The sequence below is a fragment of the Leptodactylus fuscus genome, chromosome 3, assembly GCF_031893055.1.
Source record: "Leptodactylus fuscus isolate aLepFus1 chromosome 3, aLepFus1.hap2, whole genome shotgun sequence".
Taxonomy (NCBI): Eukaryota; Metazoa; Chordata; class Amphibia; order Anura; family Leptodactylidae; genus Leptodactylus; species Leptodactylus fuscus.
Genome location: NC_134267.1, coordinates 215,415,044 through 215,438,262, shown reverse-complemented (window position 1 = coordinate 215,438,262; position 23,219 = coordinate 215,415,044). Strand labels below are relative to the sequence as shown.

Below are 23,219 nucleotides of genomic sequence, written 5' to 3'. Positions count from 1 at the left end.
CTGCTGTTTTTTTCCATTAGAGGATTCTACGTTGTTTATTCACCCTTCACCCCCCCCCAAAAAAAAAAAAAAAAAAAAAAAAAAAAAAAACATATTATTACTATTAAAAAAAGAAAAAAAAAAGAAAAAATTCTTTGGTGGATTTTATGTAAGTGAAAATCTGTTTGAAATTAAAAAAAAAAATAAAATTATTATTTTTAATCGCGGTCAATGTAAGTCAAATTTTAAAGGAGTTTAAAGAATCAAACTATTTTCCCTTTAAGAATTGCGGCCTCCATTGCCTAGATATTGCCACTTCTCTCAATATGCAAATGAGATGTTTGGAGCAACAGCTAAACCCTTATTGCTCCAAAGAGCTCATTTGCATGTTGAAAAAAGGTAGGTAGCGATTCCCAAGGTGAAAACACCAAATGATTCAGGAGACCCTAATTTACCTGTCTATGATGTGCCGGGTTCTGGTGACAGACTCTCTTTTAACCCAAAAGTCACCTGTGATAACTGAATAGAAAGTTACCAACTTCAGTATGTATTTCCAGTTTCAGTACATGATCGGTGGGGGTCCATTACTCAGAATCTCCACTAATCAACATGCCAACATTTAAGTGAGCACTGCGGCCCCTACACTGAATACCAAGCACGGCACTGTGTATATCATAGGGGCTGTGCTTGTATTATAGCTCATCCCATTCACTTGGGACTGAGCTGCTCCTGAACATGATGTCATCAGCACAGGGAAGAAACCACAGTGTATGTGAGCACTGCGGCATCTTCAGAGAGATGATTGGTGGGGGTGTCGTCAAACATCTAATTGAGGGAAGGGGTGCTTGGAGTCAATCCCACCCCTTCCCCAGCCTGATATATTGATCAGGCTGTTGGTTTGTAATATTCCTCATCCTTCTGGTCTCTGGACAGGTAAGGTACAGCCAGTGACGTCAGGCAGCAGGTTATCTCCCTTGTCCACATGGCACGTACAGGGGAGCCAAGCATGCATGTGTATGTGAGGTCAGGGGAATGAGCTATGGCTGTCGGCCATATAGTGTACAGCTAGCATTGTGTATATGATGCCTGCACAGACTGCAAGAAGAGCTGCGAGTGAGATTGTTCTGCAAGTATGTAAGGGCTCCATCTGATGAGCAGAATATTATAAAGGGTTAAGAAGGTTGCTTTACTTGTTTGCCATTCTGGGTTGTTTTCATTAATGAACATTGGTTCTCAGAATAAGTAGCGGTCAGGTTTTAGGTAACACCAGGGGAACCACAATGAGAAAACATAGACTGATACTGGTATGTTTTGTATCCAATTCTAGATTTAGCAGAGGGGTTGGTTGGAGGGAACACCCAAAAGAGCATGGGAACCAACTATACGTGTCTATATGATTCACTAACAGGAGGCAGGTGTAGGAGTAAAAACAGAGGGATATCGTATTAGGGGAAGTTTGGAGACCCATGTAAAATGAAGACCTGACTTTTGTGATTTTAAGTAGACCTATGACCAGGTCTGAAATGTTCAATGACATCATCTGAACATTTTGGTGTTTTGTGTATCCAACTCTTTTCATCCATTCCAAAGATATAAGCTCTTTTGCAAATTAGTCAATTGGGTGGTAACACTACATGACATACAGCATACAGAGACCCTGTCCCTACAGGAACCAAAATGTTACTACCTACTTGACTAGTATACCCTAAATTTGCACCTATACTAAAAAGGCTTATATCTTTGGAATGGCTGAACGGATTTGGATAAACACCACAATTCTTAGACTGATAGTGCCTATTAGATGATGTCATTGGGATTTTGCATTCTAGATAGGAATCCTTTTATCTATCTATCTATCTATCTATCTATCTATCTATCTATCTATCATCTGTCTGTCTATCTATCTGGGTCCCCACCACTTTTGGCTGCCTCATCAGGAGACTTGGGAGTTGGGGAGCCCTGGTTCTTGTGATCTGTCATATATTGACAGCATATCCCATGACTATGGTTGGAATAACCCTATAATCTTTATCCTAAAACAGACTGTGCTGACCTACGTTGCCTGTTTCTTATTGTCTCATATTTGCTTTACATATTTCAGATATTTGCTGAGAGTTTGCTATGCTCGGGCCGACATGAGAACATCCAGCTGGCCGGGCACATGATGCATTGTAACACAACCTCTGTAGATCTTCCTGTCAGCATCAGCTCAAAAGGCAAGCCCCAGTACAGGGTGAAGTACGAGAAGAGCGTGGAGCTGGTGCTGGCTGCCAGCAGAGAATACTTCAACTCATCGGCCACCCTCACTGATAACTGCATGGATCTGGCACGGTAGGTTTTGGATCTCTTACCAATGTGCTGTTTTGCTTACTGTACTGTGTATGATAATTATATACTACACTGTGCAAGTATTGTTTTCTTCCTAAAACTCACACTGTGATCATCTGTCATCTCCGCCTTTTCACCCACACGTGTGCTCGTAGAAAAGTGGAATACACAGGCCCCAGAGAGACAGCTGGGCAAATCTATTATACAACGTACACCGGTTTTCTGGCATAAAAACAAGGCTATGGAGTCCATTTTTTTACAGACCGACTCAGACTCCAACTCCTGCTCTGACTCTGACTCCTTCATAAATGGTGGACAGCCCTGGGCAGTCACAAGCAGTAACTAGAGATGAGCGAACAGTGTTCTATCGAACACATGTTCGATCGGATATCAGGGTGTTCGCTATGTTCGAATCGAATCGAACACCGCGTGGTAAAGTGCGCCAAAATTCGATTCCCCTCCCACCTTCCCTGGCGCCTTTTTTGCACCAATAACAGTGCAGGGGAGGTGGGACAGGAACTACGACACCGGGGGCATTGAAAAAAATTGGAAAAAGTCATTGGCTGCCGAAATCAGGTGACCTCCATTTTAGACGAATAGTGGATTTCAAATCCGGGTCATATGAGAATGTGAACTTTGTGACTATGAGACAGGGATAGCTGTACAGGCAGGGATAGCTAGGGATAACCTTTATTTAGGGGGGAATGTTATTAAAAATAACTTTTTGGGGCTCTATCGGGTGTGTAATTGTGATTTTTGTGAGATAAACTTTTTCCCATAGGGATGCATTGGCCAGCGCTGATTGGCCAGAGTACGGAACTCGACCAATCAGCGCTGGCTCTGCTGGAGGAGGCGGAGTCTAAGATCGCTCCACACCAGTCTCCATTCAGGTCCGACCTTAGACTCCGCCTCCTCCAGCAGAGCCAGCGCTGATTGGCCGAGTTCCGTACTCTGGCCAATCAGCGCTGGCTAATGCATTGTATTGGCGTGATGAAGCAGTGCTGAATGTGTGTGCTTATCACACACATTCAGCTCTACTTCATCGGGCTAATAGAATGCATTGGCCAATCAGCGCTGGCCAATGCATTCTATTAGCTTGATGAAGCAGAGTGTGCACAAGGGTTCAAGCGCACCCTCGGCTCTGATGTAGCAGAGCCGAGGCTGCACAAGGGTTCAAGCGCACCCTCGGCTCTGATGTAGCAGAGCCGAGGGTGCACTTGAACCCTTGTGCAGCCTCGGCTCTGCTACATCAGAGCCGAGGGTGCGCTTGAACCCTTGTGCACCCTCGGCTCTGCTACATCAGAGCCGAGGGTGCGCTTGAACCCTTGTGCAGCCTCGGCTCTGCTACATCAGAGCCGAGGGTGCGCTTGAACCCTTGTGCAGCCTCGGCTCTGCTACATCAGAGCCGAGGGTGCGCTTGAACCCTTGTGCACACTCGGCTTCATCAAGCTAATAGAATGCATTGGCCAGCGCTGATTGGCCAATGCATTCTATTAGCCCGATGAAGTAGAGCTGAATGTGTGTGCTAAGCACACACATTCAGCACTGCTTCATCACGCCAATACAATGCATTAGCCAGTGCTGATTGGCCAGAGTACGGAATTCGGCCAATCAGCGCTGGCTCTGCTGGAGGAGGCGGAGTCTAAGGTCGGACCTGAATGGAGACTGGTGTGGAGCGATCTTAGACTCCGCCTCCTCCAGCAGAGCCAGCGCTGATTGGTCGAGTTCCGTACTCTGGCCAATCAGCGCTGGCCAATGCATTCTATTAGCCCGATGAAGTAGAGCTGAATGTGTGTGCTTAGCACACACATTCAGCTCTACTTCATCGGGCTAATAGAATGCATTGGCCAATCAGCGCTGGCCAATGCATTCTATTAGCGTGAACTGAGTTTGCACAGGGGTTCTAGTGCACCCTCGGCTCTGCTACATCAGATTGCTACATCTGATGTAGCAGTGCCGAGTGTGCATCAGATGTGTAGTTGAGCAAAACTGACTCAGCACTGCTAAGTCTCTGCATTCGCATAGGAATGCATTGGCCAGCCTTCGGCCAATCAGCGCTGGCTCTGCCGGAGGAGGCGGAGTCTAAGGTCGGACCTGAATGGAGACTGGTGTGGAGCGATCTTAGACTCCGCCTCCTCCAGCAGAGCCAGCGCTGATTGGTCGAGTTCCGTACTCTGGCCAATCAGCACTGGCCAATGCATTTCTATGGGGAAAAGTTAGCTTGCGAAAATCGCAAACTGACAGGGATTTCCATGAAATAAAGTGACTTTTATGCCCCCAGACATGCTTCCCCTGCTGTCCCAGTGTCATTCCAGGGTGTTGGTATCATTTCCTGGGGTGTCATAGTGGACTTGGTGACCCTCCAGACACGAATTTGGGTTTCCCCCTTAACGAGTATATGTTCCCCATAGACTATAATGGGGTTCGAAACCCATTCGAACACTCGAACAGTGAGCGGCTGTTCGAATCGAATTTCGAACCTCGAACATTTTAGTGTTCGCTCATCTCTAGCAGTAACTAGTCCCTTATTTAAAAAAAAAAAAAAAAATGAAGTGATTGAATTCCTATGAAAGTATATACAGTATTTAACAGTCTATGTATAAAATTATACAATACTGATCATAGTATAATATAATATAATTATAAAATAATCACTTTTTCAACACCAAATAAAACTGAGTGGACCATGGTGGGAGATACCGGAGCACCAGGGGCAGCTCAGTATTATATATATATATATATATATATATATATATATATATATATATATATATATATATATATATATATTAAGGTATTATCAATAAGGAAGGAAGTAAGAAGACATCCATCAGGAAATAAGCAAGAGAGAAGTCATTACAAACATCCCATCATGTGGCAAGAAACAATCAGATTTATTTGGGTTGTTTCTTTGCTCTCTTCTTCATTCTCCTTCTTCCTCCACAACCACAGCCTAAAGTGCAGGTCTTCTGCAGTCTGTGGCCAATTTCAGTGACGTACATTCAACTGTTTCTAACACAGAAGCTGCTCAGACACTGACATAAGAACACCCCTGTAATCCAAATGGCCAGATGTAGCAGAGCTTAGACAGCACTGTAGCACAGCTCAGTAGACATATCCATATGCAAATATGTATATACAGCTGGGTATGCTGCGCATGTGCAGCGATGTAGCAGAGCTGAGACACGGGAGCAGGCGGATCATCGACAACAGCAATTTGCTATTGTCAGGGTCTGAGGTTGCTAGGTGGGGTGGCATAGACACACAAGTCCAGTTTCTTTGGTCCAAAACAAAAGTAGAATTTTATTTTCACTCAAAAAGCTAGTGCAGCAACAAAAGGAAACAATACAAAAATAAATCACTTCCCGTCTAGGCTCTAACTAAACATAGAATTGGTTATCTCACCTAGAATAGCAGAAATCAAAAGCCAGTTAAATAATTCAGGACACAGCTCCAAAAGTTCCGACCTCTCTGTTTGGCTCTCCAGCCAAGCTCTGCCAAAGTCTGCTGCTGGAGCTGGCTTCTTAAGCCTCCTTGACGAGCAGACTCTCTGCAGCTGAGTCGCTGCCAGAACATCCCCAAAGTGTGGACTGGAGGGGGGTGTTATGACAGGTCCCACTACCAACCTACCTGTCATTCCTAAAAATCCAGCCCAGTAACTGGAACTTTGAAATAATCCTCAGCAGACAAAATGATCTGCTGAGAAACGTTCTTTCTGGAGTTCTCTCATCTCACCCACCTTAGTAGTCTGGGTGAGATATACACCCCCTCCATTACCTGACCAGCCATCGGCTTACATATTCCCCCCCACCCTCTTCTCCAGACCGGAGGGCTTGGCATTTGTGGCCATCATACAATGCACCCTTGACAGGGCATCAGTGTTTCCCAATAATCTCCCTGGCCTGTGTTCTTCATCAAACGCAAAATTTTGCAGAGACAGGAACCACGGGTAACCCTAGCATTTCTGTCCTTATTCATTTTCATCCATGTAAGAGGAGCATGGTCAGTGATTAATTTAACCAGTTAAGTGTGTGTGTGTGTGTGTGTGTGTGTGTGTGTGTGTGTGTGGGGGGGGGTAGCAGGGGTTAGGTGTTACAATAATGTTACTAACACCTTACCCCTCCCCCCCCAGGCTGTGTCTCACATTGCATACTATATCAGCAAAGTATGGATGATTGAAGTGTCCTAAATGGACACATGAAAAAGTGAAAAAAATGTGATAAAATAAAGTGTATGAAAAAAATTAATAAAGTTATAAAGCCCCAAAATCCCCTTTTCTCTATAGAAAATTAATTATATCAAAAAAGCATCAAAAATTTAGAAAAACAATGCATATCTGATATCTTCGCATCCGTAACAATCTGTACAATAAAACTGAAATAATATTTAATGTACACGGTGAACGCCGAAAAAAAAAATGGTAAAAACTCGCTGGAAGTAATGATTTTTTGCCATCTCACCTTACAAAACATGCTATAATAAGTGATCAAAAAGTCATATGCACCTGACAACAGTAACAATAAGAAGCGCACATTGTCCCGCAAAAAATAAGCCCTCAACCAACACTGTCAACCAAAAAATAAAAATGTTATGCCTCTTAGAAGATGGCGATGCAAAAAACATTGATTTATGTCCCCATATGTGTTTTTCCTCTGCAGAATTAGTATCACATAAAAAAATAACATACATGAGGTATCGCCGTAACCGTACCGACCTGCAGAATACAGGTAACATGTTACTTATACTGTACACTGCATGGCGAAAAATTAAAAAGGTAAAACTCAATGCCAGGATTGATTTTTTTTTTTTTTTTTAAATCCAGACAAAAGGGGTTAATAAAATGTATTCAATAAGATGTAGACACCCAAAATCGGTGTCATTACAAAATACATCTCATCTAGCAAACAACAAGCCCTTATATGGCCGCGTCACCAGAAACACAAAGAAAATACAGCATCTAACAATGTGAAGAGAAAAGTCCGCAAAAATCGCCAGATCATTAGAACACAACTGGCTGCGGCAGGAAGGGAATATATAAGCTGTGCGAGCGGATATCAGGGGACTCCCCAGATTTACAGCTTATGAGGGAAAATACACCAGAAGTGACCCCCAAAGTGACCCCAGTGTGACTCCCCCAATCATAGGAGCTACTGGGACATAGTAGGCAATTTGGTGTTTGCAATGTTTTCCGCAAAGCTTATATATTCCCTCTTCACCATCCGCTGTGCAGTCACGTCCGGGGTACTAATACTCACTACACCCCCTGATAAATTCTTTGAGGGGTGCAGTTTTCAAAATGGGGTCACTCCTTTGGGGAATCCATTTTCTGGTACCTTACAGGCTCTACAAACATGACATGGCGTCCAGATACCAAACATCTGAATCTGTACTCCAAAAGCCGCTCCTTCCCTTCTGCGCCCTGCTGTGCGCCCAAACTGCAGTTTATGCCACATGTATGACACTGGTGTACCCGGGATACTGTACGTGATGCCATATGTGGGTATAAACTGATATTAGGGCACAGCCAGACACAGAAGCGAAGAAGGGTTTTTTGGTGTTTGGAGCACAGACGGTTTGGTTTTTGGATGCCATGACACTTTTGCAGAGCTGAAATGCCAGTAAAGTGGAATCCCCTGATATGAGACGTTATTTTGGAAACTACACCCCTGAAGGATTCATCCAGGGGTACAGAGAGAATTTTTAACCCCCAAGTGTTGCTATAACTTATTATCCATAAATGAATACGAAGCTGATTGTGAAAAGTGAAAATACCAATTTTTCCAGGAATCTGTCATTTCAGTGCGTAAAATGTTGTAGCCGCCTTGTATCAGAGATGAACGCTCTAAAAGCTGTTGTGCCCGGGATACCTGCTTAACAGTTTTGGAGTGTCTCTGCTGACATAAGTCGGGCACAACATGTTGCACACTGAAATGGCGAATCTCATTATCAGTTGCGATTTAATTTCTGGAAACTAAATAAATGCAACACTCAAGGGTTAAAAATACTCGCTACACCACTTGATAAATCCCATCAGTGGGGTAGTGTCCAAAATGGGGGTGACATGTCTGCAGATTCCACTTTATTGGCAATTCAGGGGCTTTACAGAAGTGGCATGACGTCCAAATACCAAACTGTGCTCCAAAAACCAAAATAGCGCTCCTTCCCGGCTGTGCCCAATCAGCCTTTTCTACCCACATATGGCATTACGTACGTTATCTGGGGTACACCAGTGTCATACATGTGGGCATACAGAGCTTTTGGAGTGCAGATTTAGATTCTTGCTTTTGGAGTGCAGATTTAGATTGTTGGTGTTTGGACACCATGTCACATTTGCAGAGACCCTAAAATTGCCCCTACAAAATGGGGTCACTTCTTGGTGAATTCCAGTTTACTGTCACCTCCAGGGCTCTGCAAAAACAATGAAAGTCCCTCTAAATCTGTACCCCAAAAGCTAAAAAGCTCAGTGCTCCTTCCCTTCTGAGCCCTGCTGTGTGCCCAAGCAGCAGTTTACACCCACATATATAATTTTTTGCCCCTCGGGATGGCCCCTTAATAGTTTTAGGAGTGCAGGTCTCTGACAACACAAAGTGGGTGCAACGTATTGGGCACCGAAATGGTATATTTTTAAAAATTTCAATTTTCGTTTTGTACATTAATTTTTGGGAAGCATTTTTTAGGCTCAAAATGATAATACCCCTTAATTCATTCCTTGACAGGTGTAGTTTCTACAATGGGGTCACCTTTGAAGGGGTTTCCACTGTATTGATACTTTAGGGGCTCAGCAAATGCGACATGGCACCTCAAAACTATTCCAGCAATATCTCCCTCCAAATGCCAAATAGCTCTCTGTCCATTCCGAGCCCCACCATGTTCCCATACAGCATGCTATGGCCACATATGGGGTATTGCCGTGTTCAGGAGAAATTGTTTAACAAACTTTGGGGGGCTTTTACTCCTTTAACCCCTTGTGAAAATGAAAACTTTGGGGATAAAGTGACATTTTAGTAATTTTTCATTTACGCATCCCAATGCTAGTAAAATCTGTGAAACAACTGTAGGGTCAAAATGCTGACTATACCCCTTGAAGAATTCTGTGAGGGGTGTAGATTCTAAAATGGAGTCACTTTTGGGGAGTTTCCATTGTTTTGGTACTCTAAGGGCACTGCAAATGAGACATGGTGCCTGAAATTTATTCCAGTAAAATCTGCTGTTCAAACACCCAGTGTCGCTCCTTCCCTTCCATGCACTGCCGTGTGCCCAAAAATCAGTTTACACCCACGTGGGGGATTTCTGTGTACGGGAGAAATTGCATAACAAAATGTGAGATACATTTTCTCCTTTAACCCTTTGTGAATGTGTTAATTTTAGGTCGAAATGAATGTATTAGTGAAAAAAAAATGTCTAATTTTCACCTCCATATTATTTTTATTCTTATGAAATGCTTAAAGGGTTAACAAGCATCCCAAATGCTGTTTTGAATAATCTGAGGGGTGTAGGTTTGAAAATGGGGTGATTTATGGGGGTTTCTATTATACAGGCCTTTATAATTCCTTACAGAACTGAAGTCTTCCCTAAAAAAATTAGTTTGGGGAATTTTCTTGTAAATCCGGAAAATCGCTGTTTCACTTGTAAGCCTTGTAACATTCAAAATAAATTAAAAGACAATCAAAAGAAGATGCCAATATAAAGCAGAGATATGGTAGATAATATTTATTCATGTATTTGGGTGGTATGGCTATCTGCCTGAAAAGCAGAGAATTTCACATTTTGAAAATTGCAATTTTTTTTCCAAATTTCCATCAAATTTCCTATTTTTTTTATTTTTTTTATAAATCAATATAAAAAATATTGATTAGTGTTTACCACTAACATGAAGTCTAATGTGTTACAAAAAAAACAATCTCAAAATCACTTGTGTAAGTTAAAGCGTCTCAAAGTTATTGCCATTTAAAGTGACACATGTCAGTTTTGAAAAAAGAGGCCTGGTCTTTAACCGGTTAAAGAAATAGGCCAGCATGTTCCAGTATTATTATTATGTAATATGGTAATATGTATAATATTAATATGTAATACATTTGCCCCAGTCGTTTAGATGGTCACTGATTACGTTGATTTTACACCATGTAATACCACACTTGTCCTGCAGTGGCCACTGCAGAGTTGGGTCGCCCACATCTCCTCCCACTTATAGTTTATTATTGGGGGTTTCAGCCGCTGACCTTGCTCACACTGTTAAACGCTATCTTCTCCTAGTACCCCTTTAAATGTAGAGGATTTGTTTCATATTAATGAATTTTTCCAGCTGCCATAACCCTTAAACACATTAGTCTGATCCATCCCGTCGTCCAGTTGTGTGTATACTGACTTAGTACTGTAACAGTCTTTCCAAAATGAGTTTGAGTCTCCTAGTGAAATCTTGCAGACACGCTCTCTAATTGAATAACTTAGGTGGATGTATGTGACCCGCACTGAGCAGCCGCTCTTTGTTTCTTACGGCGTATCCAGGCATTCAGGAGTTTTAATGGAATATTTACCGGCGCTTAGCTGAGTACAGCAATAACACAAGTTCACAGCTGAAACTAGAAAAGTTTTATTGTACCGGCTAAGTTTTAATAAGCCGAGTCCCTCTTATTTCTGCTTTACCAGCGATTTAATTTATTACGAATGGGGTCAACACCTCACACAGATATTGACTTTCTGTAGTAAAATAATGCGCTAGTTTTCAGTCCAATTTTCCTCCTCCTTACAGTAGATAGTGATTTCTCTGTACATGGACGTCTTTGAGTAGACCAGGATATTGTGGTGGTAATGATGCTGTTTCAGAAGGATCCGTCTGACCAGGACACAATGTCCAATATTTCCTTGACCTATATATAATTAGCCCAAGGCAGCGAGACAAGGTGTTACATAGAACCCCCCATGAGGCTCCGGCCAATTGTTCCATTTCAGGGAAAATGGAAGCTCTTAGGCCCCAATGCAAAAGTTGCCCCCCATGTGCCATTTATAACACAAGGTGTCCTCTTAGGTACAGGGTTCTATGGGCTACCCCAGACATCAAGGTCAGGGTGTGATTGCTATCTCTGTACCCGTTATAGTCGTGGCACTTCCAATCGGACTTAACCAATGTAAATGTTTTGGAACCATTCAGAAAATTTATAGCCATATTTTAAAGAGATTCTATCAGGACTGTGGAGTCGTAGTCAGAAAAAAGTTACCATTTCAGCTTCAAAATAAGATAATTGTTTTTAATTATATTCCAAAAATCATGGTATAGAACAATTAAATTCATAATTTGTTATATATTTTCTTTCATACAAATTCAGTCACTGACGTATGAAAGAGTCAGACCAGGAGTCAGGCTGGGAAAAAATAGAGGAGTCTGAGTCAGTGGTTTTGGCCTTTCAACTTGCAACCCTAAAGTCTACCAAATGAGCTGATTGGTGGACCCACAACATGGCTGCGTCTGCCAGAGCACCCCTTTTCAGCGGTGGGTGTGGTCTTCTTGTTAGGGGGCAGCCACGCACCCCGTGCACCAAACAACTCATTTGAATACATATTAAAAATTGATCAAGGATCAGCAACCAGCTCTTAGTGTCATAGAGCCATGACACTTGTTCCTGATGTTCGCGCTTAACAGGTTAAGTCAACATAAGTTTAGATGTGAATTTTATTTATCTATTTTTTTTTTATTTGTTTATTTGAGAAAGATGGGACGGAGACCTCTACCAATCTTTTAAAATGAGGGGACCATGTTCTTAATTTAGGTGCAGGTCCCACACTCTGTGACCTGTGTCTCCATCATACGTATGACCTGTGGATATTCAGTAAGTGTACGAGATGGCGACCCAATAGAGTCAGATCCAGACGGTTATAAAGCATATCACTAAATACTGTTAATAGAGCAGATGGTCCTTCCTGTAATCATGTACAAAAAACAGAATTAAAAAAATCTAATATAAAATCAAATAGATTTGTAGATTTGAAATCAATTAGAAAATAAGAGATTTATTTCACTATCTGGTTTTAATAAATAAGACTATGGTGACTTTGGCCAAAGTTCTTCAAGTTGCCATGTGACTCTGTCATAACCAAAACTATGAGGCCCTCAGTGTCCCATCTGGTGCTCCATCAAAGGTCCATTTTCTGTTGATAAAAATAGAGCAGGACCTATCTTGCTCCGTGTCATCGGAACAAAACGCAATGGAGGCTCCAATAGAGGTGAGTGTAACGTGGAATGCACTTGGAAGACACTTAGATGTCACCACAACTGTCTTCTGAGTTCCTTGTGCTGCAAATTTGGCCCCACATCTGATGCGCACTCTGTTACTTTTACTAAACACTTCTTGTCTAACCTCAAAATGAGTAGACATGACCAAGGAGCTTAAATAAATCTGATATCTATGGAGAAGTCTTTCCTTGCTCCATCCTCTTCTCTTAATTATGGTATGTATGGTCAAGTGGTACTTCATGAAGATGCTCAGTATCTGCCCAGCGTTGGTCATGTTTTCAATTACCCCTCTGTACAGTTACGTTAATGATGATGCCGGTATCTGAAGAAGAGATGACAGAGGTCAATTCCTTTCATTGTAGTTGTTTGCAAATCCAGGGTAAACACAGTGAAAACCTCTTCACGATGACCACCCAACATTTCATTGGAAAATGGTCTTCAAGAATGGTGGTCTTCTCAAAGAGGAGGCTTCATATACATAATAAATAAAGGAATTGAAATCTTGTCTCGAAATCTGGTCTTGTTATTGAAATGAGGTTTTTATTGTATCTGTCCATCCTGTATTCATGGATTGTCTTGGTGTCCTACATCGTAGCCTTCTCCAGAATCGAGAAGATGTAAAATCCAATTGAGTTGCCACATCAATGACAGGCCTCCTCCTTAAATATATCATCTTCTACAACACTTATCTCCCTGTTTTTTACTCCTTCTCAATCCTACTATATTATTACAATATTGTTCTCCCGAAAATAAGAATTTATAGAGCAGGCAGCCGCTTTCAGCCTTTTGAGGCCTCCTTTTCTGTTTGATGTAATTGGTCATGACAGGGTGTTGATAGCAATTGATTTTTCGTTTGTCCTCCTTTGTCAAGGAGAAAATCAAACTTGCATTCCTTTATGGAGAACCCAGAACGGTGTGAAATGCGTTAAAGCATTATACATGTAGGCAAATGTCAGGGACTCGACTCGCCCAGGTGGTAATGGCCGGGTCCTCGGAGCTGATTCCTGAATCGCTATCCGTTGCACTGACCTTGCTTGTATTTTCTCCATCTCCCTCGGGACCTAACGTATTTATCATGGTCACCTGAATGATATTTGGCTGAGCTGATAAAATCCATGTATTGTGTCCTCACGGCGGTGGCATTCAGCATAATATTTATGATAATATATTTTAGTTAAATTATTATTATTATTATTTAAGTTTATTTTTTTATTTTATTTTGATATATATATATATATATATATATATATATATATATATATATATATATATTTTTACTGTTTTTCCAGGTGAATCAGTGTTTTTACCTGTTATAGGAAGCAAACACTAAAATTATTGCATATTTTAATCCATTAATTATGGGTCTGGGACTCGGTAATGAAGCATAATTAGATATTAATTGTGAGGCCGCTTTATTATCAATTAACTCTAGCCTGATGTGTCAATTATATGTATTAAAAAAATAAAGAAAATTTGATTTCTTGCTTCCTTCAGCATAATATATTAATATTCGGAGCCACACAGTTTTCCCGACCGTTATATCGACTGTTTACATTGGTAATTTATTCTATTAATTGAATACTCTCCTTTTTTTGTGCCCATACACTGAATTTGTTATATTTTTTATTTCTTTTATTGATATATTGGTCATTTTGTAATACAGTGTCTTTTGTTATATAGAATCATACAGTGGAAATATAGGATTTCTGACAACCCCATGTTAAAGGGATTGTGCTTCACTTTAAAAACATGGCTGCATCTTCTTCTCAGGAAGTGACATCACATCCGTTGGACACATGGCCATGCTGTAGCTTAGTCTCATTCATTTCAATGGGACAGAGATGTGGTATTAACATGTGACCAACATACATAAAAAAAAGCAGCCATGTTTTTGAGTCCTGAACAACCCCTTTAAAGGGATTCTACCTTTAAAATCAATGTATTTCTCGTTGACATGTAGGAATAGCTTTCAGAAAGGCTATTCTTCTCCTACCTTTAGATGTCTTCTCTGCGCCACCGTTCAGTAGAAATCCGGGTTTTCATCGGTATGCAAAGGAGTTTTCTCGCAGCACTGGGGGCGTCCCCAATGCTGCAAGAGAACTCTCCAGCGATGCCTCCACCTTCTTCAGGAACAGCCATTTCACACGTCTTCTTCCGGTGCTAGCGTCAAACCTCTAGGCCTCGGGCCTCGGTCAGAGCTGACTGCACATGTCCGCGGCCACAAGAAAAATGTCCGCTTTCACAGTGAGTAAGCGGCCATTTTCTTGTGACCTGCAGTTTTGCCTAATGTCCTTATTCTACAAAAACACATCACACATAATTTGTTGTCCTTAAATACAGATCTGCAAAAAGGCCTATATACATATCCCATAGACTTGGAAGTCTTCTGCAAATACTGGAACAGGACCTGCTCCATATTCTATAAATATGTGTCGTATACGTTTCAGACGCCGATCCCTAAAAACTATGAACATGTCCAGGAGGCCATAGAAATTAATGGGTCCATACACTATCCATAATTACGTATGATATACGGAAAAGAACTATGGCCATGTGCACGAGGACAAAGAATGTAGCTGCCGCCATACTGGGCTCTGACGTATGTTGGATGAAGTCTTGGCTCAGATCAATATGTTCATAGTAAAGGAACACTTGCTGATAATGGCAGAAAAGCAGGAACGTGCAGTAAATGGTCGCAGAAGCGCGGGTCAGTAGATACATGGTGCAGTTAGTGCGAGCTGCGGTGACCTTACGAATTCTAAGTGTCCTTTGACGTAATGTTTTGCTAGGCATTGACTTCCCCGGCTACATAAAGATGTCACCATGCTTTAATTAGGCTCGTAATTGCACATAAAACCTCCGACCCGGTTAACGCAGCAGGACATGTTATTCCACTTGTGCATAAATTCCTCCTTCTTCCTCCCTCCCTCTGTGCTCTGCTGGTTAATGGTAACTGCATGACCCCTGTGGCTCTAATGTTTGGTTATTTTAGTAGAAATGTACTCCTTACAAGACATTTAATGTGATACTAAAGGATATATTCAGAATTCCAAAAAATATGGCTGTTTTCTTCAAGAAGCAGCACCAACGCTTTCCACTGGCTGTGTCTGGTATTGCAGCAAAGCAACATAGCAAGTGAAAGGGTTTGAACACTGACTGTCCCAGGTTTCCGTCCCCTGTCCAGTTTTTCGGGGCAGAAGACTGAAACCCGCCGGATTGGCTAAAGTAAAGACCAGGCGCAGATGTGAACCCGCCCTCAGCCAACCATTTGCATTGTCAGTGGGTAGAGTGGAATAAGCTACTACAAGGCTTCTTTGATGGCGGCTTATTTACCATTAGAACGAAGGACTGGTTATGTTGAAGTCCAACCCATCCGCTCTCTCCTTCTGGCTGATGGGCACCGTTAGTCTTTACTACATCAGATAACTGTATAGTGACTAGTGTAAATCTGACTCTTCCCAGAATGGAAATCACCAGGACAAGCTGTGTTCATATATTGAGCCAATAGGGAATGCTTGGAAATTTGTGCTGATTTGTGAATACAGCTCTGAAGCATAGTAAAGGCTTTAGATCAGAATCCGTACGCAATAATTAAAGGGGTTGCCCAGGAAATACAAAACTGAGGCAGAACACGGGGAACATACTCACCTGTCCCTGGCACTTCAGTGTCCACTACCGCAGTCAGGTCCAGCAGCACCTGAGGGCTTATGCCGGCAAAAGTCCTCGCTGAACAAGATGGGCCTCAGCTGGAAGGAAGTGACGAGTGACATCCCTGGTCCTTTCCTGTGACCACTGAGGTCACTGATTGTGTGGCGAGGACTTCTTCTGGAACAAACTCCTGGGCGCTGATAGACCGGACAGGGGACATCGGAGCTCCAGAGATACGTTGTTTCACCTCTCCCGGCCTTCTGCCCCAGTTATGTATTTTCTGGACAACCCCTTTAATGCAATGTATTTACAATGTTACAAAACTTCTTAGATAGATGAATTCTATGTATCATATTATCTGACAATATGATACATAGATAATTGGACAAAAGTGCTTTAAAGCTTGGGCCCTACGTTGCGGAAAGATGTTCCCCTGATCAGCGAGGGTGTGAGTGGTCTCGCCCCCACCGATTTGCTAGTTATCCCCCACTCTATGGATACCCTTTGTCAGACATCTTCTTTGTTACACCACCAAGTGCAAATAATTTCTTGTCCTTGTTGTTACAGGAGCTGCTTACAGCTGATCACCGACTGTCCTGACTCCATTCAGGAAGAGCTGGACCTTATACGATCTTTGGGTTACCTGGAGGAGTTTGGGGTGAAAATTCTGCCCCTACAAGGTAAGGAACTTGAGATGCGAAATGCTCTCTGGTATTGGACTTTTTCTATAATACTGCTCATGGCATTTTAGAGGTGGCACAAATGGGTAAGCAGTGAGGTCGGTTCATTCCCTATTGTTGGTGGCCAGGTCACTATGCTTATTTGTTTGATCTCCCATAGAGTCAGTGGAGAGCCTGTGCCTGCTGAGCCACCTCTCTTATTTTAGAGACTGGTGAGGTTCTTACCTCTGACACTATAAAATAGTACCTAAAGGAAATACAGAAGAACAAGGATACATATAGTACTGTGAACGTAAAGAAAAAAAGGTTGCACCAAACAACTGCATAGAGAACTTTGCCCATGACTCGCTCCATTGAAGTCTGTGGGAGTTACAGGTTTATTTCTGTGTCATACAGGGCTGGTTACCAAACTTTCCTATTTTAGGTGAGAACTTTGAGACATCCCACTGCTGTACTTGACTCATTGCAATAATAAGTCCTTGTAATGCTGAAAACAACAATAATTGTATTCAAAGCTGTATTCTACCTCTTATTCTGCTTCCTGTTCAACTGTCTTCTGTCTGTAATCCGCCTCTTATTCCTCTATTTTCTGCCTCTTATTCCTCTATTTTCTGCCTCTTATTCCTCTATTTTCAGCCTCTTATTCCTGTATTTTCTGCCTCTTATTTCTCTATTTTCTGCCTCTTATTCCTCTATCTTCTGCCTCTTATTCCTCTATTTTCTGCCTCTTATTCCTCTATCTTCTGCCTCCTATTCCTCTATTTTCTGCCTCTTATTCGTCTATTTTCTGCCTCTTATTCCTCTATCTTCTGCCTCTTATTCGTCTATTTTCTGCCTCTTATTCCTCTATCTTCTGCCTCCTATTCCTCTATTTTCTGCCTCTTATTCCTCTATCTTCTGCCTCTTATTCCTCTATCTTCTGCCTCTTATTCCTCTATCTTCTGCCTCTTATTCGTCTATTTTCTGCCTCTTATTCCTCTATTTTCTGCCTCTTATTCCTCTATTTTCTGCCTCTTATTCCTCTATTTTCTGCCTCTTATTCCTCTATCTTCTGCCTCTTATTCGTCTATTTTCTGCCTCTTATTCCTCTATCTTCTGCCTCTTATTCCTCTATCTTCTGCCTCTTATTCCTCTATCTTCTGCCTCTTATTCGTCTATTTTCTGCCTCTTATTCCTCTATTTTCTGCCTCTTATTCCTCTATTTTCTGCCTCTTATTCCTCTATTTTCTGCCTCTTATTCCTCTATCTTCTGCCTCTTATTCGTCTATTTTCTGCCTCTTATTCCTCTATCTTCTGCCTCCTATTCCTCTATTTTCTGCCTCTTATTCCTCTATTTTCTGCCTCTTATTCCTCTATCTTCTGCCTCTTATTCGTCTATTTTCTGCCTCTTATTCCTCTATCTTCTGCCTCTTATTCCTCTATCTTCTGCCTCTTATTCCTCTATCTTCTGCCTCTTATTCGTCTATTTTCTGCCTCTTATTCCTCTACTTTCTGCCTCTTATTCCTCTATTTTCTGCCTCTTATTCCTCTATCTTCTGCCTCTTATTCGTCTATTTTCTGCCTCTTATTCCTCTATCTTCTGCCTCTTATTCCTCTATTTTCTGCCTCTTTTTCCTCTATCTTCTGCCTCTTATTCCTCTCTTTGCCTTTTATTCTGCTGTTATTATGCCTCTTAATCTTCTGTCTCTGCATACTATTAATATTCCTCTGCATACTCTCTCTTCTTCCCCTGCATACTACTTCTTCTCCTCTGCATAGTATCTCTTATTCCTCTGTGTACTACCTCTTATTCCTCTGTATACTATCTCTTATTCCTCTGCATACTATCTCTTATTCCTCTGCATACTATCTCTTATTCCTCTGCATACTATCTCTTATTCCTCTGCATACTATCTCTTATTCCTCTGCATACTATCTCTTATTCCTCTGCATACTATCTCTTAGTTCCACTTGACCATTTGCTTGACTCTGACCCCCCATCAATCCTGGGGACCCTGGCCATGACTATTCAGGGAACTTTAGCTCGCCTCTTTCACTCTCTCCTGCACATTGGGTGGCCATGGCTGCTCTTTAAAGGGGCTGCAGCGCTGAATTCTGCAGTGTAGAACATTTGATTTCAGGATTGGTGAGGGTCCTAAAAGTGGGAGACCCTAATTTATCATAAAGTAATGACATGTCTTGGTAATTTGTCATCACTTCGAAAAGCTGGGGAAATATCTCAAATACCTTTCCTCTTTTAACCTTTTTTCTGTACGTCTCCACTTTTCTGTGAAGTATGGTGCGTGTGTTTACTATGGTGTGAGGTGCATGTGTTTACTTCGTCTTTAAGTCATGCATTTCCTTTCCACGTTTTTCTTCCTGTACTGAGCACTGGTCTCCTCTGTGTGGTTTATTACATGCCGGTAATTCTCCTCCATTACTGTACGATCCTCACTTAGCCTAGAGGTAACTCCTGTAAGACACTTTCTCTTGAAACGTTCACCTTGTGACATGGAAACATCTGTAAGCGTTGCTCACGTAGACTGTTTAGGGCTCTGGAGCTTGCTTTATCTGACCAAAAGTGAATTTTCTCTATTAATATGCTTCAAAGTACAAGCCAGGAGCAAAGATTGCCGGAGAGTGGATCCTGTGTGTATGATGGGCCCGACATTAAGAAATGGTTAGACTGGCTGAAGGAAATTCCAGGGTCTCGAAGTGTCTCCTGCTGCAGCAGCTCTTTGTTTTTATGGCTTTTATGTAACCACTGAAGTATTCAACTCCTGAACCTTTTTTTCCCTCTATTATAGGGTAATTCCTTTAAAGGAGTATTTCAACCTTAGACATTTCTAGCATATCCACTGGTTATGCAGTAACTGTTTCATATATGTAGAACCGACAATATAGAGGGAGCCCAGTGAATACTAATGAAAAGCTGGAGATTCCCATAGATTCACTAGGGAGAATTATACTATACAGCATTATAATGTTCAGGGGCCTTTGGGGAACATTGTACTGTGTGGGCGCCATTGGAGAGAATTATTCTATGTGGAGGTTACTGGGGAGCATTATACTGTGGGGGAGCCACTGAGAAGCATTATACTGTGAATAAGCCAGTGATAGGCATTATACTATGTGTGAACTACTTGGGAGCATTATACTGTGTGGGGGCTACAGAGAAGCATTATACTGTATGGGGACTACTGGGGAGCATTATACTGTGCAGGTGCTACTGGGGATCATTATACTGTGCAGGGGCTACTGGCGAGCATTATACTGTATGGGGGACTACTGGGGAGCATTATACTGTGCAGGGGCTACTGGGGAGCATTATACTGTATGGAGACTACTGAGGAGCATTATACTGTGCAGGTGCTACTGGGGAGCATTATACTGTGCAGGGGCTACTGGGGAGCATTATACTGTATGGGGACTACTGGGGATCATTATATTGTGCAGGCGTTACTGGGGAGCATTATTCTGTGCAGGGGCTACTGGGGAGCATTATACTGTGCAGGCATTACTGGGGAGCATTATACTGTGCAGGCGGTTACTGGGGAGCATTATACTGTGCAGGCGTTACTGGGGAGCATTATTCTGTGCAGGGACTACTGGGGATCATTATATTGTGCAGGCATTACTGGGGAGCATTATACTGTGCAGGCGGTTACTGGGGAGCATTATACTGTGCAGGCGTTACTGGGGAGCATTGTTACTGTGCAGGGGCTACAGGTGGAGCATTATACTGTGCAGGAGCTACTGGGGAGCAATTATACTGTGCAGGGGCTACTGGGGAGCATTATACTGTGCAGGGGCTACTGGGGAGCATTATACTGTGCAGGGGCTACTGGGGAGCATTATACTGTATGGAGACTACTGGGGAGCATTATACCGTGCTGGTGCTACTGGGGAGCATTATACTGTGCAGGCGTTACTGGGGAGCATTATACTGTATGGAGACTACTGGGGAGCATTATACCGTGCTGGTGCTACTGGGGAGCATTATACTGTGCAGGCGTTACTGGGGAGCATTATTACTGTGCAGGGGCTACTGGGGAGCATTATACTGTATTCGGGACTACTGGGGAGCATTATACTGTATGGAGACTACTGGGGAGCATTATACTGTGCTGGTGCTACTGGGGAGCATTATACTGTGCAGGCGTTACTGGGGAGCATTATACTGTATGGAGACTACTGGGGAGCATTATACCGTGCTGGTGCTACTGGGGAGCATTATACTGTGCAGGCGTTACTGGGGAGCATTATTACTGTGCAGGGGCTACTGGGGAGCATTATACTGTATTCGGGACTACTGGGGAACATTATACTGTATGGAGACTACTGGGGAGCATTATACTGTGCTGGTGCTACTGGGGAGCATTATACTGTGCAAGGGCTACAGGTGGAGCATTATACTATATGGGGAATCTAGGGGAGCATTATACCGTATGGGGACTACTCGGATATTATTGGCGCCTCCATTGAAATGAATGGGAGTGCGGATGCATCCTGTCTCATCTAGCAAGGGCTTGGCTGTATTCAGGCTGAATTCACAAGTGGGGGTAGGGGTGGGGTGAGATTAAAACACTGGCCCCCATCAATCAACTATTTGCTAGAGGATAAATAATTTTTGTGGCATTAACCCTTTAATGTTGAGGTGAATAGTAGCACCAACATGTCGATTTATTCATCCATTTCCAGGAAGAATTACAGAGGAATGATTAAACAACGTTCTATCCAGAGATATTCTAAAATGAAACCAAAATGTCTCCAGATGCGGAAGTCTGATAACCTGAAGTGGGAGCCTTATATATGTGTGAGTGACAGGAACTAGTCAGAGACCCCCCTCCCCTTCCCCTGCTATAATGCAAAAGTTAAAAAGAGGAAACAGAGAACAATTCTGTTCTTGAATAGGAAAAGTAGTCAGATCAATCGCACTTGATTTAACAGCAATTATTCTATAGAGGAAACATTTCAGAGGTTATGTGGTGGGAGTCAGGAGGGGTCTATACGCTGGGTGACACAATCATGTGCTTCACAGAGCACCCAATTACCTCTCCACCACCCGCCATGTTCTATCATTACTACACCGACATATACGCTTCATGATTAGAATTATACACTATATATCAGTAGGTGGCGCTTAACTCTTTACAGTTCCGTATGTTTTTCACCGTAATGTCTTAGTAGTTGTACGTGGAGTCTGTCACCAGGACCCAGAATATCAAGTCAACCCCAAGGATTGATTCAGGTGACCCTGGTTTGTCGAACCATGCTTTCTCCTTGTGAATCTCTGCTTCCTTTGCCAAGATGTCTCCTTTTTTGTCAATATGCAAATGCTGAGGTCAATTGCTATTGCTGCAGAGAGGTAAGTGGCACGGCTCTTATTGCTGCAAAGAGGTAAGCGGCAATGTGCTTATTGCTGCAAAGAGGTAAGCGGTAATGCCCTTATTGCTCCATTGATATATTGATCAAAACAACAATATGTCCGCAACAGAAAGACTGATTCACAAGGAGAAATCACTGTTTGATTCAAGTGACCCTAACCCCGTGATGGCGAAACTATGGCACGCGTGCCAGAAGTGTCTCTCAGAGCCCTCTCTGTGTGCACCCATCTGTGGAACAGATTATACTGGGTGGGGGTCACTTTGCAGCAGATGGTACTGTGTGGAGCCCACTGTGGAGCAAATTGTACTGTGTGGGGGCAACTGTGGAGCAAATTATACTTTGTGGGGGCAACTGTGGAGCAAATTGTACTTTGTGGGGGCAACTGTGGAGCAGATTGTACTGCATGGGGGCCACTGTGGAGCATATTGTACTGTGTGCAGGCCACTGTGGTGCAGATTGTACTTTGTAGGGGCCACTGTGGAGCATATTGTACTGTGTGGGGGACGTTCACAATTTTTATCACACAGTACCTGTTTTATAGCAGACAAGTGATATCATTACAGAGCATCCACACAGTAATAAGGTTAAATTGATGTGTTGGCAATTTGTGAAAACTTAGTGGGTTTTAGGTTGCAGTTTGGGCACTCGGTCTTCAAAAAGTTCGCCATCACTGCCCTAACCTATCAGTGGGGTTGGGTTGATATTGTGGGATCTGGTTTCCTTTAACCTAGCTCCAGGGACCCCCCCCCTGGTTCACAATATAATGTTCCCACAATAAATGCCAATGGGGGTGTTCGCTATAGGAATTTGATGCTGATTATTTTTTAATGGGAGGCAGAGATCGCAGCAGGATGCTGAAAAAATAAGTGTCCTGGTCTATCTTTCCGCAGATACCGCAGCAGTTCTAACCTTAGACTCTGTGACTTGAGACTCCCCATCGATTAGGCCCATCAGGGCCTAAATGGCGACATAAAGCCACGACAGATGCA

General features: G+C 42.6%; 1 protein-coding gene across 3 annotated transcripts in view; it reads left to right on the top strand.

Annotated features, from left to right (window-relative positions):
- Positions 1–23,219, top strand: part of NBAS (NBAS subunit of NRZ tethering complex) — a 498,058-nt gene that overhangs the window by 193,438 nt on the left and 281,401 nt on the right. For all 3 annotated transcript variants that reach the window (XM_075269168.1, XM_075269167.1, XM_075269169.1), the window contains 2 exons: positions 2,081–2,310; positions 16,751–16,863. In XM_075269168.1, coding sequence (XP_075125269.1) covers positions 2,081–2,310; positions 16,751–16,863 — 343 coding nt within the window. The remainder of the gene's footprint in view (positions 1–2,080; positions 2,311–16,750; positions 16,864–23,219) is intronic.